The sequence below is a fragment of the Salvelinus sp. IW2-2015 genome, linkage group LG35, assembly GCF_002910315.2.
Source record: "Salvelinus sp. IW2-2015 linkage group LG35, ASM291031v2, whole genome shotgun sequence".
Taxonomy (NCBI): Eukaryota; Metazoa; Chordata; class Actinopteri; order Salmoniformes; family Salmonidae; genus Salvelinus; species Salvelinus sp. IW2-2015.
Window position 1 is genome coordinate 7398272 of NC_036874.1, and position 13878 is coordinate 7412149.

Sequence of the window (13878 nt, forward strand, 5' to 3'; positions counted from 1 at the left end):
CCATTCCAGCCATTTACAATGAGCCCGTCCTCCTATAGCTCCTCCCACCATCCTCCTCTGGCCTATCTCTGTTAATGTTGTGCCAATACGAAAAAGCAACACATCGTCTCCAACCTGGCATTTCCTAATTTGTTGATAAATATAAGTAATCTAAAAACAATAATGAAATGCCATGATAATAACAAAGTTATGTTAAAGTGTACAAACAGAGTTGTGATCACCCCTGAACGGTTATGTCGGTGACCGTGTACATTGGCCTGGACAATTACCATAACCTCAAATTCCAAGATAGCCACAGTCCTACTTAAATGTCAATGATCTAAAAATGCTTAAATTGTTCTAACTTAGACCCTATTATACATGATCTGAGGTTTTGATGTTGTGCCCACCATCGGTTGAGACACAACATGCTCTTGAATACAAGGTGGGTGTCATGTTTGGCTGATAATTGTACTAACATTTGAATCCAGTTTTTACTTTCAAATGGTACCACAAAGATGGTTGGAGGTCCACATATCAAATAATGTTGACTTGAATGGGAATCTGTTGTCTTAAATAATACTGTCAACCCTCCAATGGAAACCAATTGAAATCAAATTTTGTTTGTCACATGCGCCAAATACAACAGTGAAATGCTTACTTACAAGATCTTAACCAACAATGCAGTTAAGAAAAAAAMAAGAAATTAAAGTAACAAATAATTAAAGAGCAGCAGTAAAATAACAATAGCGAGGCTATATACAGGAGGTACCTGTGCGGGGTAATTGAGGCCGAGCAGTTGCCATACCAGGCAGTGATGCAACCAGTCAGGATGCTCTCGATGGTGCAGCTGTAGAACCTTTTGAGGATCTGAGTACCCATGCCAAATCTTTTCAGTCTCCTGAGGGGGAATAGGTTTTGTCGTGCCCTCTTCACGACTGTCTTGGTGTGCTTGGACCATGTAGGTTTGTTGGTAATGTGGACACCAAGTTACTTGAAACTCTCAACCTGCTCCACTACAGCTCCGTCGATGAGAATGGGGGTGTGCTCGGTCCTCCTTTTCCTGTAGTCCACAATTATCTCCTTTGTCTTGATCACGTTGAGGGAGAGGTTGTTGTCCTGGCACCACATGGCCAGGTCTCTGACCTCCTCCCTATAAGCTGTCTCATCATTGTCAGTGATCAGGCCTACCACTGTTGTGTCATCMGCAAACTTAATGATGGTGTTGGAGTCGTGCCTGGCCATGCAGTCATGAGTGAACAGGGAGTACAGGAGGGGACTGAGCACACACCCCCATGGTGAGGATCAGCGTGGCGGATGGGGGTGGCCCGTCAGGAAGTCCAGGATCCAGTTGCAGAGGGAGGTGTTTAGTCCCAGGGTCCTTAGCTTAGTGATGAGCTTTGAGGGCACTATGGTGTTGAACGCTGAGCTGTAGTTAATGAACAGAATTCTCACATAGGTGTTCCTTTTGTCCAGGTGTGAAAGGGCAGTGTGGAGTGCATCATCTGTGGATCTGTTGAGGCGGTATATAAATAGAAGTGGGTCTAGGGTTTCTGGGATAATGGTGTTGATGTGAGCCATGACCAGCCTTTCAAAGCACTTTGTGGCTACAGACGTGAGTGCTACGGGTCGGTAGTCATTTAGGCAGGTTGCCTTAGTGTTCTTGGGCACAGGGACTATGGTGGTCTGCTTGAAACATGTTTGTATTACAGACTCAGACAGGGAGAGGTTGAAAATGTCAGTGAAGACACTTGCCAGTTGGACAGTGCATGCTCTGAGTACACCTCCTGGTAATTTGTCTGGTCCTGCGGCCTTGTGCATGTTGACTTGTTTAAAGGTCTTACTCACTTCGGCTACAGAGAGCATGATCACACTGTCATCCGGAACAGCTGATGCTCTCGTGCATGCTTCAGTGTCACTTGCCTCAAAGCGAGCATAGAAGTAATTTAGCTCGTCTGGTAGGCTCGTGCCCTGGGCAGCTCGCGGCTGTGCTTCCCTTTGTAGTCTGTAATAGTTTGCAAGCCCGGCCACATCCGAAGAGGGTCGGGACCGGTTTAGTACGATTCAATCTTAGTCCTGTATTGATGCTTTGCCTGTTTGATGGTTCGTCGGAGGACATAACGGGATTTCTTATAAGCTTCCGGGTTCGAGTCCCGCTCCTTGAAAGAAGGTAGCTCTACCCTTTAGCTCAGTGCGAATGTTGTCTGTAATCCATGGCTTCTGGTTGGGGGTATGTACGTACGGTCACTGTGGGAATGACGTCATTAGTGCATTTATTGATGAAGCCAGTGACTGATGTGGTATACTCCTCAATGCCATCGGAGGAATCCCGGAACATATTCCAGTCTGTACTAGCAAAACAGTCCTGTAGCTTAGCATCTGCTTCATCTGACCACTTTCTTATTGACCYAGTCACTGGTGCTTCCTGCTTTAGAGAAGAAAAGATAATAAAGTATAGATAATAGAATAGACATGACCATTTAAGTTGAGATTCAATGGTGGGTGGACCAGCGGCCATCTTTGTGGTAGTAATTAGAAGTTAAAATGTTTATTCAATTTCAGTGGTGTACCCACTGTACCAGATCATTTGCAATGGTCTGAGGGATAGGTCCATTCTATGAAATGTATTTCTATGATTCAAATGACACCCACCCTGCACTTAAGAGCATGTTGTGTCTCAACTGATGGCGGGCACAACACAAAAACCTCAGATGATGTAAAGTAGGGTCTAAGCTAGAGGTCGACCGATTATGATTTTTCAACGCCGATACCGATTATTGGAGTACAAAAAAAGCCGATACTGATTAATAATAAAAAATATATATATATATATCATACACACACACACATTTTTGTAATAATGACAATTGCAACAATACTGAATGAACAATGAACACTTTTATTTTAACTTAATATAATACATAAATAAAATCAATTTAGTCTCAAATAACATATGTTAAAACGAACCACCAGCTTTCATGGGTCTTCAATATTCCCAGTTAAGAAGTTTTAGGTTGTAGTGTCAGTCTGCTCCTCCGCGAAACACAGACCTTATTTGAAGTAGATCAAGACATTCTCTATGGAAGACATGAACGGTAAAATAACGAAGGAACCCCTTTCAAGTTCAGCCGCAAGTTATTACAGGAATTATAACGCGTCGACTATTTCTCTCTAAACCATATACCTTTGACTAATCCGGAAACTATCACCTCGAAAACAAAACGTTTATTCCGTTCCGTATTTTATCTAACGGGTGGCATCCATGAGTCTAAATATTCCTGTTACATTGCACAACCTTCAATGTTATGTCATAATTACGTAAAATTCTGGCAAATTAGTTCGCAAAGAGCCAGGCGGCCCAAACTGTTGCATATACCCTGACTCTGCGTGCAATAAACGCAAGAGAAATTACACAATTTCCCCTGGTTAATATTGCCTGCTAACCTGGATTTCTTTTAGCTAAATATGCAGGTTTAAAAATATATACTTGTGTATTGATTTTAAGAAAGGCATTGATGTTTATGGTTAAGTACACATTGGAGCAATGACAGTCGATTGATTGTTTTTTATAAGATAAGTTTAATGCTAGCTAGCAACTTACCTCAGCTTACTGCATTCGCGTAACAGGCAGGCTCCTCGTGGAGTGCAATGTAATCAGGTGTTAGAGCATTGGACTAGTTAACTGTAAGGTTGCAAGATTGGATCCCCCGAGCTGACAAGGTTAAAAATCTGTTGTTCCTAGGCCGTCATTGAAAATAAGAATGTGTTCTTAACTGACTTGCCTAGTTAAATAAAGATTAAATAAAGGTGTAAAAAAAAWWAAAAAAACGTTTTCCGATTGTTAAGAAAACTTGAAAATCGGCCCTAATTAAAATCGGCCATTCCGATTAATCGGTCGACCTCTAGTCTAAGCTACAACATTTGTGAATATGAAAAAAATCTGAGTTTAAGCGTTTAGATAATTGACGTTAAAGGTTCAAATCAGTTTTCATATCTAGAAATTATTAAATAATTTSACAACCCTGTTTGTAAGCTTTTAAATTATATCAAACTCAACAGTTTATATTTTCCAGTGATTAAGACATGGCTGTCTCATGGTATGGTATGACAAATGGGTAAACTTTGAGCAGTTTTATCTTCTGAATGTTTTGGCATCGGGTTAAAAAAAAACTTATTTCATGGGCAAACATGTATGGAAAGTTTTGTTTAAACCAAAAGGGATGCTGTCCAAAAGTGATTGAATTTAAATGGATTTACCCTACAATGGTTTCTATTTGCATTGAGGTCAAAGGTGACCGACACCATGATACATACACAGCAGTACTGTAGGTAACTATTTTTGTTAAAAAATACATTTTGTTAGGATGTCTTAGTTGATACATTTTTTGATTTTGTCAGACGGATTATTGTACAGTTATTCAAATCTGGTAAGTGGTGGACAAAATTGGAATAGTATTGACATGACTACATGACCAAATGTATGTGGAAACCTGCTCGTCGAACATCTCATTCCAAAATCAAGGGCATTAATATTGAGTTGGTCCCCCCTTTGCTGCTATAACAGCCTCCACATTTGGGAAGGCTTTCCACTAGATGTTGTAACATTGCTGCGGGGACTTGCTTACATTCAGCCACAAGAGCATTAGTGTGCTGACGTTGCTTACAGAGGCAGTTTGGAACTCGGTAGTGAGTGATGCAACCGAGGACAGGCGATTTTTGCGCGCTTCAGCACTCGGCGCTCTCCCGTTCTGTGAGCTTGTGTGGCCTACCACTTGGCGGCTGAGCCGTTGTTGCTCCTAGACATTTTCCCTTCATAACAGCAATTACAGTTGACCAGGGCAGCTCTAGCAGGGCAGACATTTGACGAAATTACTTGTTGGAAAGGTGGCATACTATGACGTTGCAACGTTGAAAGTCACTGAGTTCTTCAATAAGGCCATTCTTTTGCCAATGTTTGTCTATGGAGATTGCATGGCTGTGTGCTCGATTTTATACACCTGTCAGCAACAGYTATGGCTGAAATAGTAAAATCCATTAATTTGAAGGGGTGTCCACATACTTTTGTGCGTGCGTGTGTGTGTATATATATATATACACACACAGTGCATTCTGAACATATTCAGACCCCTTAACTTTTTCCACATTTTGTTACGTTACAACCTTATTGTAAAATTGATTAAATAAAACACTCTCAATCTACACACAATACCCCATAATGACAAAGCAAAAACAGGTTTAGAWTTTTTTGCTAATTTATCCAAATAAAAACGGAAATACTTTATTTACATAAGTATTCAAACTCTTTGCTATGAGGCTTGAAATTGAGCTCAGGTGCATCCTGTTTCCATTGATCATCCTTGATATGTTTCTACAACTTGATTGGAGTCCACATGTATTAATTTCAATTGATTGGACATGATTTGGAAAGGCATACACCTGTCTATATAAAGGTCCCAAAGTTGACAGTGCATGTTAGAGCAAAAACCAAGCAATGAGGTCGAAGGAATTGTCCGTAGAGCCCAGAGACAAGATTGTGTCGAGTCGGAGATCTGGGGAAGGGTACCAAAACATTTCTGCAGCAATGAAGGTCCCCAAGAACACAGTTGTTTCCTTCATTCTTAAATGGAAGAAGTTTGGAACCACCAAGACTCTTCCTAAAGCTGTCCACCAAGCCAAACTGAGCAATCGGGGGAGAAGGGCCTTGGTCAGGGAGGTAACCAAGAACCCGATGGTCACTCTGACAGAGCTCCAGAGTTCCTCGGTGGAGATGGGAGAACCTTCCAGAGGACAACCATCTCTGCAGCCAGACGGAAGCCACTCCTCAGTAAGAGGCACATGACAGCCCGCTTGAAGTTTGCCAAAAGGCACCTAAAGGACTCTCAGACCATGAGAAACAAGATTCTCTGGTCTGATGAAACCAAGATTGAACACTTTGGCCTGAATGCCAAGAGTCACTTCTGGAGGAAACCTGGCACCATCCCTACGGTGAAGCATGGTGGTGGCAGAATCATGCTGTGGGGATGTTTTTCAGCGGCAGGGACAGGGAGACTAGTCAGGATCGAGGGAAAGATGAACGGAGCAAAGTACACAGATCCTTGATGAAAACCTGCTCCAGAGCGCTCAGGACCTCAGACTGGGGGCGAAGGTTCACCTTCCAACAGGACAATGACCCTAAGCACACAGCCAAGACAACGCAGGAGTGGCTTTGAAATGTCCTTGAGGGGCCCAGCCAGAGCCCTCTTCATTCCTCTCTGGGCTGTCTTTCTCCTTCTTTCCATTACTTTTCCATGGACTGTTATGCTTCATTTTCTTTCCAGATAAAATCTGTCGCTGTTATAATAAAAATCGTAACCGTCATTGAATGTCATTGACAAAGGTTGCTAGAAAATTGATCTGGGACTAAGGCAGCAAAAAAGAAGAACCAGAGAGGGCAAAAGTCCTAAAGTCCTAGTAATATCTGGAGCATGAGGCGGAGGAGGAAGAAAGGAGATTGGATAGTAAGGCATAAGACGTCATTGTGGTGGGTGTGTTACTTTGCAATATTTCTCAATAAATATTGTGAGGGAGAATTTCCTCAGACATATGTTATGATGACTAGGGCAGAGTTTTCCCTGGCCGGATCAGATGACCAGAAAAAACTACTGACTCTACTATGACCCTTCACCTAACGTTACTCTGCTGTTCTCTCATTTTAAATAATTCCAGCACTAATTTCTGAATGTCTTGGCTATTTTTCACCATGTCCCCCCCCCCCCCCCTTAATGACAACTGACAGGGGTGTGAACATACAGGATTCCAACCTGCCAGACTTGTCTCTATATCAAAGCAAACTGGTTCAGGGTGAATGTGACAATGACATCATTATTTTAAAGACTATTTATTAGTTGTGACTGGGGTATCTAACACATTAACTACATGTTGACATAAATAGCTAACTAATTATCAACTTAGCTAACTAACTGTAAACAAAGGCGATTGTCATGGCTGACACAGCTAACCCAATACTAGCTAGCTAACTACCTTTACTTGATGCGTCAGGCTAATAACAGTCTAGTGCTCGATACTTATGATTATTTTACGTAATCCTTGTCTGCTTGACTTCCGATCTCAACCGTCCGACAGTGCCCGGTTGTCCCACTCCCTCACCCATCTCACCTGCCTCACCGACGGGCTGAACTCGAACTCCCCTGCCTCTTTCAGATCCAGCCAGATCATTGGCATACGGGGGACCGCCTCCATCGCGGCCAGCGACTGAACCGAGCCTGAGTTAAAGTGACTTCTATTTAAATATCACTTCAGCAGTTTTGAATTCAGGGGATTTCTAACTATATTGTTTCTTATAATCGCCAAACAACTGTGTCATGTCTCCATTTACACTTCAACAGGAAACGATGGAGGCTAAGGGACGTGACGCCAGAAGGAATGTTCCAGTGCGCAAATGTTTATGGGAAATATAGTTCACTATATTAGATCAGACTAGTTGTTTCACCAGAGGCTTGAATTTGAAACATCTAGCTATATTCAGTATCTTTGGTTAGGCAATAACTACATGACATACTAGTATATCTTATGTAAAGTGATACTAATGTCTCTTATCATCATGTTTGAGCGTGGGAACATTTGTGGAACATTTTTGCTGCACACTACATACTATTACCACGTCCGGTGTGCCTGGCCGCCATATTTGATTCTGCAAAAACTATAAATATTATGATGTTTGTTTAGCTGTCTAGAAGTTACGAAAGTGTAATAAACACACATTCGGCGGCAGAAATTAGAAGAGTTGCACTTTTAGCGAACGACTAGCTAAGGTAAGCAACACTTGAAACCCTAATCCATAGTTAGCTGTAGCTAAATATCAACAAACCGTGTAAAAAAAAAAAAGCTCTGCAAACTTAGCTAGCTATCTAACGTTAAGCTAACGAGCTAGCTACTTGTAAAACTAAGTCATTGACATTGTTAGCTGTTTATCTAGCTAGCTATCTTGCAATGTAGCTAAATACCCAAAACGCAAACGCGAAATACTATTAAGATGTTATTGATTATGGGTCGGGGATATGCTTTTTTTTGAAGTCTTGTGAAAATCAAAGCCATCTTCAGTTCTGAATGCTAGTAACTAGCTAGCAATAATAGTGCGGATGTGGAAGTAGCCAGATTTGGAGCCCACTTTGCCATCCGTAGTTTCATATTCGACTTCCACCGGAACATGCCACCAACCAAGTATCAAAGATTATATTGTTGATTGTTACATTATTATATGTATTACTAGCTAACGAGAAAAGTTCAASCCCAGCTAGTTGAACTGTGCGATAATTCAGTCAGTGTTTCTTCAGCTAGCCTGTGACTTGACACTGTATTTTAGCAAAATAAATCATTTCACTTTTGCCAAGTTGGTTCTTATTGCTGCCACAATTTCACATGGGTTCTGACTACGATTGCTTCAAATTTACACAAACGGAATATTTCCTAGTACTGCAATTTTTCCTTCAATACAACCATCAACATTACATCAATAAAACACATTGATGCAACATGTTTCGCAGAGCAAAAACAATTCTATTTTGGCAGCAAAAACCTTTCTCTAGAGACTTTTTAGCAGTGCCTGGCTTATATTCACTCAAGGGGTTTGTCTTATTGTTTTGACACTCTTATGCAAAAGCACTCTTTCTGTKTCCCAGTAGATGTCACTGGTGGACCTGGGGAAGCGGCTGCTGGAGGCTGCAAGGGCAGGGCTGGATGATGATGTCAGGACCCTCATGGTCAATGGAGCTCCCTTCACCACTGATTGGGTAAGGGTCTCACTGTAGGGATACTCACATCTACACAATTTATGATTTTACACCGCATGTAGCCTAACACAGAGATATTGTTCCTCAGATCTCTTGCGGTACATCACAAATCTACCTATGTTGCAGTGCTGGCTTCTTTCACACAATCCAGACACAGTGTTGTAAGGACTGGGTCCTCATAAACCAAATCGTGTCTTCTAGCTGGGGACTTCCCCGCTCCATCTAGCTGCTCAGTACGGACACCACTCCACGGCTGAGGTGCTTCTCCGAGCAGGCGTTAGCAGGGATGCCCGGACCAAAGTGGACAGGACCCCACTCCACATGGCGGCCACGGAGGGCTACTCCAATATAGTGGAGCTGCTAGTCAGTGTAAGGACAGTATTCAGCTGTTTATAAGAAAAACATAACAGTTCTAAATTCATTAAAGTGACTGACAAACAAATTTTATTTTTTAAATGTTGAATGTTCACCACCCACATTTTGGAATCTAGGCTACCCGTCTCATCTTCCTATCTCTTTCCCACTACTGGGTGGGGTGCGTGCTGTGCTCCCTAGCAGAGCGGAGCGGACATCAACGCTAAGGACATGCTGAAGATGACAGCCCTGCATTGGGCGGCCCAGCACGGTCACAGAGAGGTGGCAGAGCTGCTGCTCAAATATGGAGCAGACGTCCACTCCCTCAGCAAGTTTGACAAGACGCCCTTTGACATCGCCATGGACACCAGCAATACTGAGCTCATGATACTGTTACAGGTGAAGGGACTGTGTGTGTGTGTTTTGTATTTATATGGCTCTGATGTTCATTTGTTTTCACGAAAATGCCCTTATGTTTCTATAAGAAGGGAAGTGAACACGGGGGAAAAACATCTAAACACATGCAAGTATGTGTTCTTATCGCTGGTTTATGTAACACGTGTMGAGACCCTGAAGGTTGAACTGTTGCCCTGTCTCTTATACACATCTAGATGTGTATAAGAGACAGGTGTTGAGGCCCTGAAGGTTAAACTGTTGCCCAGTATGTGGGAGGAACTGTATCTGTGTTCTTTTGTTAGATAACATCTTCAAGGTGTGTTTTGTGTATGTACACAGGATGGCATGCAGAACCAAGTGAACATGAACCCAGAGCCCCAGTTCATCATCTCCTCTGCTGGGGTCGTGAACCTCTCTGACCTCGTCAACACCACCGCCAAGTCAGGTATGGGCAACTGGAGCACAGGTTACAGTAAGTTAGGTACAAATTTAACTAGAGGTATATCAAATATAACTCACTGACATTTATCATTTATATAAATGGGGAACCTTAGTTACCACCTGACCTCACCCAAGACACTTCTAAATGGGATGACTTGATTGAGGTTTTTCACTTTGTTATTATTCCAGGAGAATCTGTCTCTACCACCTCAGTCCTGGCAACACTGGCAGCACTGGCAGAAGCCTCAGGTCCCATGGGTAAAAATGCAGGTAAGTGATGTCTATGCATAACCATGAGGATTACACTACAAATTACTCTGAGCTACTCATGTTACAATTAATAGTACTTTGATCTATATCATATTCTATAAAATGATAATTCTCTGTGCGTTAGGGCTAACTCAGATCTGTATTATAGTTCTTAGACTGCAATTGTAAGTAACTCTATCTTTCCCACAGGCAAATCTGAGGACGCAATCGCTGCAGATTCTGTGGACTCGGCCATTCAGCATGTAGTGGGCGATGGAGGTCAGAGGGTCATCACCATAGTGACGGACCAACACGGCAACCTGCAGCCAGCGGGTCTTGGGCAGCAGTTCTTTGTCACTATGCAGGGGCAGCAAAGTAAGTAGGAAACCACATCTATTTATACACTCAGTGGCCAGTTTATTAGGCATACCACCCGTTCACGAAAATGGTTCGCTCCTACAAACAGTAAGTCAGGTCGCTGTGACTTGCTATGAAAAGCAGGTAGACCGGCATCGGGGCATTCAGTTACTGTTTGATTGACTGTTAGAATGGGCAAAATGAGTGACCTATGCTACTTTGAGCATGGTATGGTTGTCGGTGCCAGGCTCACCAGTTCCAGTATTTCAGAAATGGCTTTTCCTGGGCTTTTCACGCATGACAGTATCTAGGGTTTACAGAGAATAGTGCAACAAACAAAAAACATCCAGTTAGCTGCAGTCCTGTGGGAAAAAACTTGTTGATGAGAGAGGTCGAAGGAGAATGGCAAGAATCGTGCAAGCTAACAGGCAGGCCTCAAACAGGCAAATAACGGCGCAGAACGGTTTCTCAGAATGCACAACTTGTCGATCCTTGTCACGGATGGGCTATTACAGCAGACGACCACACCGGGTTCCACTCCTATCAGCTTAAAAACAAGAAAAAGCTTATTGATAGGTCCCTTGATACCAATTGAGCAACATTTGAACGCCACAACTTGTAGAATCCATGCCCTGAAGAATTCAGACTGTTCTGGAGGCAAAGGGGTGTCGACCCGGTACTAGATAGTTGTACCTAATAAACTGGCCACTGAGTGTATGTTTATTTAGTTTACATTGTGCTCATGTCAGCCTTTTTCAAGACATTACAATGAATGCATTCATGAGTTTGTGTTTTGTTTCTGTAGTGGTGGCAGTCCCGGCTGGTCAGATCACAGAGGAGGTGGTGGAACAGGAGCCTTACCCCTCTCCTGCACGCAAGAGGAGAATAGAGCCTGCAGCCATCCTAACCAGACCCAAAGACAAGGTCAGCAAAGGTCCCCATATTTGTGGCTTGGCATAATATTCTGAAATAGTTTCTCTCCTCTTACTGTGTGTGTCCATTGTTCTCAGAAAGCGAAGTCAGGGGACAGCAGTCGGGAGCAGCTCCAGAAGCAGCTGCAGGAGGCCAATCGGAAGGCCCAGGAGTACCGCACACAGCTCCTACAGAAGGAGCAGGAGGCTGAGCAGTACCGCCTCCGACTAGAGGAGGCCATAGAGCAACAACAGAGCAACAATACCAGTAGCATTGCTGGTTCTACCAGCACAGGTGTCCAGGAGGTAGAAGAGGAGGTGGTCCAAATGGAAAAACAACGCGAGACAGAGGAGATAGTTGTAGAGGAGGACAAAGTGGAAGGGGAGGAGGACGTCCCATTTCCGGAAGACACCATTCTGGTTAAAGTGGAGGAGGAGCTGGATTCAGGGCAGGGAGAACAGATAACAGTGGATGATACCGAGGAAACGGAGAAGGCTTCAACTAAGTTCACAACGACCCCCAAACGGGGGAGAGGGAGGGGACGAGGACGTGGAAGGAGGCGGTAGTCAAGCGTCCCTCTGTTCTCTTGGATTTCTCTCATGATATGTCTTGTTTTATGCTTTTATATTAATATTAACCGTTATTACTTGTTTGTTGTTTTAGAACGATAACGTTGTACTTGTATTTGTAACTAGGTTTTGAGATAATTTTATTTACTTGCAATACTTTTGATGAAGAAGCCATTGGCGAGCACTTGTAAGCTAACGCTGAGCCCTGCGGGAGGAGTTAAGGATGCAGATGGCTCCACAGTGTACAAACATTTCTGTGAATTTAGAGAAAGTAAGAAAAAGGTATGTTTGCATAGGAGTGTAAATACTGCAATGTGGGTTTGATTGCACTGTGCATTCATTCTCCTAAGAATAAGGTTTGCAACACATTCTAAATAGGATATTCAATCCACAGCATTTCCTGTGCATGTCTTCAGCGTCATGTTTAAAATAGAATCAAGTTAGCTCAAGTGTATAGTGCTAACTGAGAAAATGTATCTGATTCTTCAGAAAATGTTCTCCAAGGCTGGCTAAGTTCTAGTTATTTGCGTACCTGTGTGTGTGMGTGAGGTCGAGGTGTGGGATATCGGTGTTTCTTTGCTAGATGGCCAGCTTTCTTAAATCTGTCTTGAATATCCTATTCTAGTACTATTTTAGCCGCAGACCACTCAGACACTAAGATACTGTAGGTTTTCATTTTTTGTTCCAAGTAGTGTTAGATTTTAATGTGTAAGTTATTCTTAAGCTCTTATTTTTGTTCCTTTTGTAATTTTAAAGCATTACACTCTGTATAGACCAGCATCTGTCAATAGACATTGATCTGTCATTGCACTCCAGTTTAAACTAATACTCTCAGAAAAATATTGTTTACATATGCTCTCTTTATATGGCTGGTTATTTTGACACTAAGTGTTTCTTTATGAACATTATAAAAGCACAATCAGGGGTTATCTTCCAGTTGGTTAGGAGAAACAAAAATCAAATTTTGCTACAAAATAATGTTAGTGAGAAAATATGGGAAATTGTGGAATACCCCTTTCTTAAATGTATTTTTAGAATTCAATAAATAAGCAGTTATTGTTATTCTATCCATGCATGCTACTTGTCCTTTTGATTTATTTATTATATGACTATTGCTCATCGACAAACTGCATCTACATACACTGAGTGTACAAAACATTAGGAACACTTGCTCTGTCCATGACAGACTGACCAGGTGAACCCAGGTGAAAGGTATGATCCCTTATTGATGCCACTTGTTAAATCCACTTCAATCAGTGTAGATGAAGGGGAGGAAACAGGTTAAATAATGATTTTTATGCCTTGAGACATGGATTGTGTATGTGTCCCATTCAGAGGGTGAATGGTCAAGACAAAAGATTTAAGTGCCTTTGAACCGGGTATGGTGGTAGGTTTCCCGTGTGTATCAAGAATGGTCCACCACCAAAAGGACATCCAGCCAACTTGACACAACTGTAGGAAACATTGGGGTCAACATGGGCCAGCATCCCTGTGGAATGCTTTCGACAGTTAGAGTCCATGCCCCGATGGGGGGGTGCAACTCAGTATTAGGAAGGTGTTCCTAATGTTTTGTACACTGTGTATACCTGCAGGCATATACAATCGTATGTGTTTTGAATTAGTCCTGACTGACTAGTTTTAATGATTTTTTTGGGGTTGCATAAGGTTCACCACACAGCTCCTGTAAGTAATTGGCACAATGGGGCATTTATTTTTTTGTCTCGTTGAGCKTGAGAGGTTTATTTTAATTTCATATTTTCTCTGGAGGACTGCTTAATAAGCTCGTCCAACCTCACCTCTATTTATAGCATTCATTTCACAATGATGTCCCT

At 42.4% G+C, this 13878-nt stretch overlaps 2 protein-coding genes across 6 annotated transcripts in view; one reads left to right on the forward strand and one right to left on the reverse strand.

The window, feature by feature from the left end:
* The window catches only part of ptpn23a (protein tyrosine phosphatase, non-receptor type 23, a), a 36256-nt gene extending 28895 nt beyond the window's left edge, over window positions 1-7361 (reverse strand). Inside the window, 1 exon segment of the mRNA XM_070437335.1 lies at window positions 7135-7361. Within this exon segment, the coding sequence (XP_070293436.1) occupies window positions 7135-7218 (84 nt within the window). The 5' untranslated portion in view covers window positions 7219-7361.
* A 304-nt stretch (window positions 7362-7665) lies between these two features.
* On the forward strand, window positions 7666-13121 carry LOC111958746 (GA-binding protein subunit beta-1). Of its 5 annotated transcripts, none has more exons than XM_023979997.2 (9): window positions 7666-7790; window positions 8658-8768; window positions 8970-9137; window positions 9324-9521; window positions 9858-9990; window positions 10149-10229; window positions 10419-10583; window positions 11371-11489; window positions 11576-13121. In XM_023979997.2, exons 2-9 carry the CDS (start codon window positions 8661-8663, stop codon window positions 12041-12043), a joined length of 1440 nt encoding a protein of 479 aa, XP_023835765.1. In that variant the 5' UTR covers window positions 7666-7790; window positions 8658-8660; the 3' UTR covers window positions 12044-13121. The 5 variants fall into 5 exon arrangements, with proteins under 5 accessions (XP_023835765.1, XP_023835766.1, XP_023835767.1 ...); XM_023979998.2 differs by having other exon boundaries at window positions 8661-8768; XM_023979999.2 differs by having other exon boundaries at window positions 7667-7790; window positions 9327-9521.
* The last annotated feature ends 757 nt before the right edge of the window (window positions 13122-13878 follow it).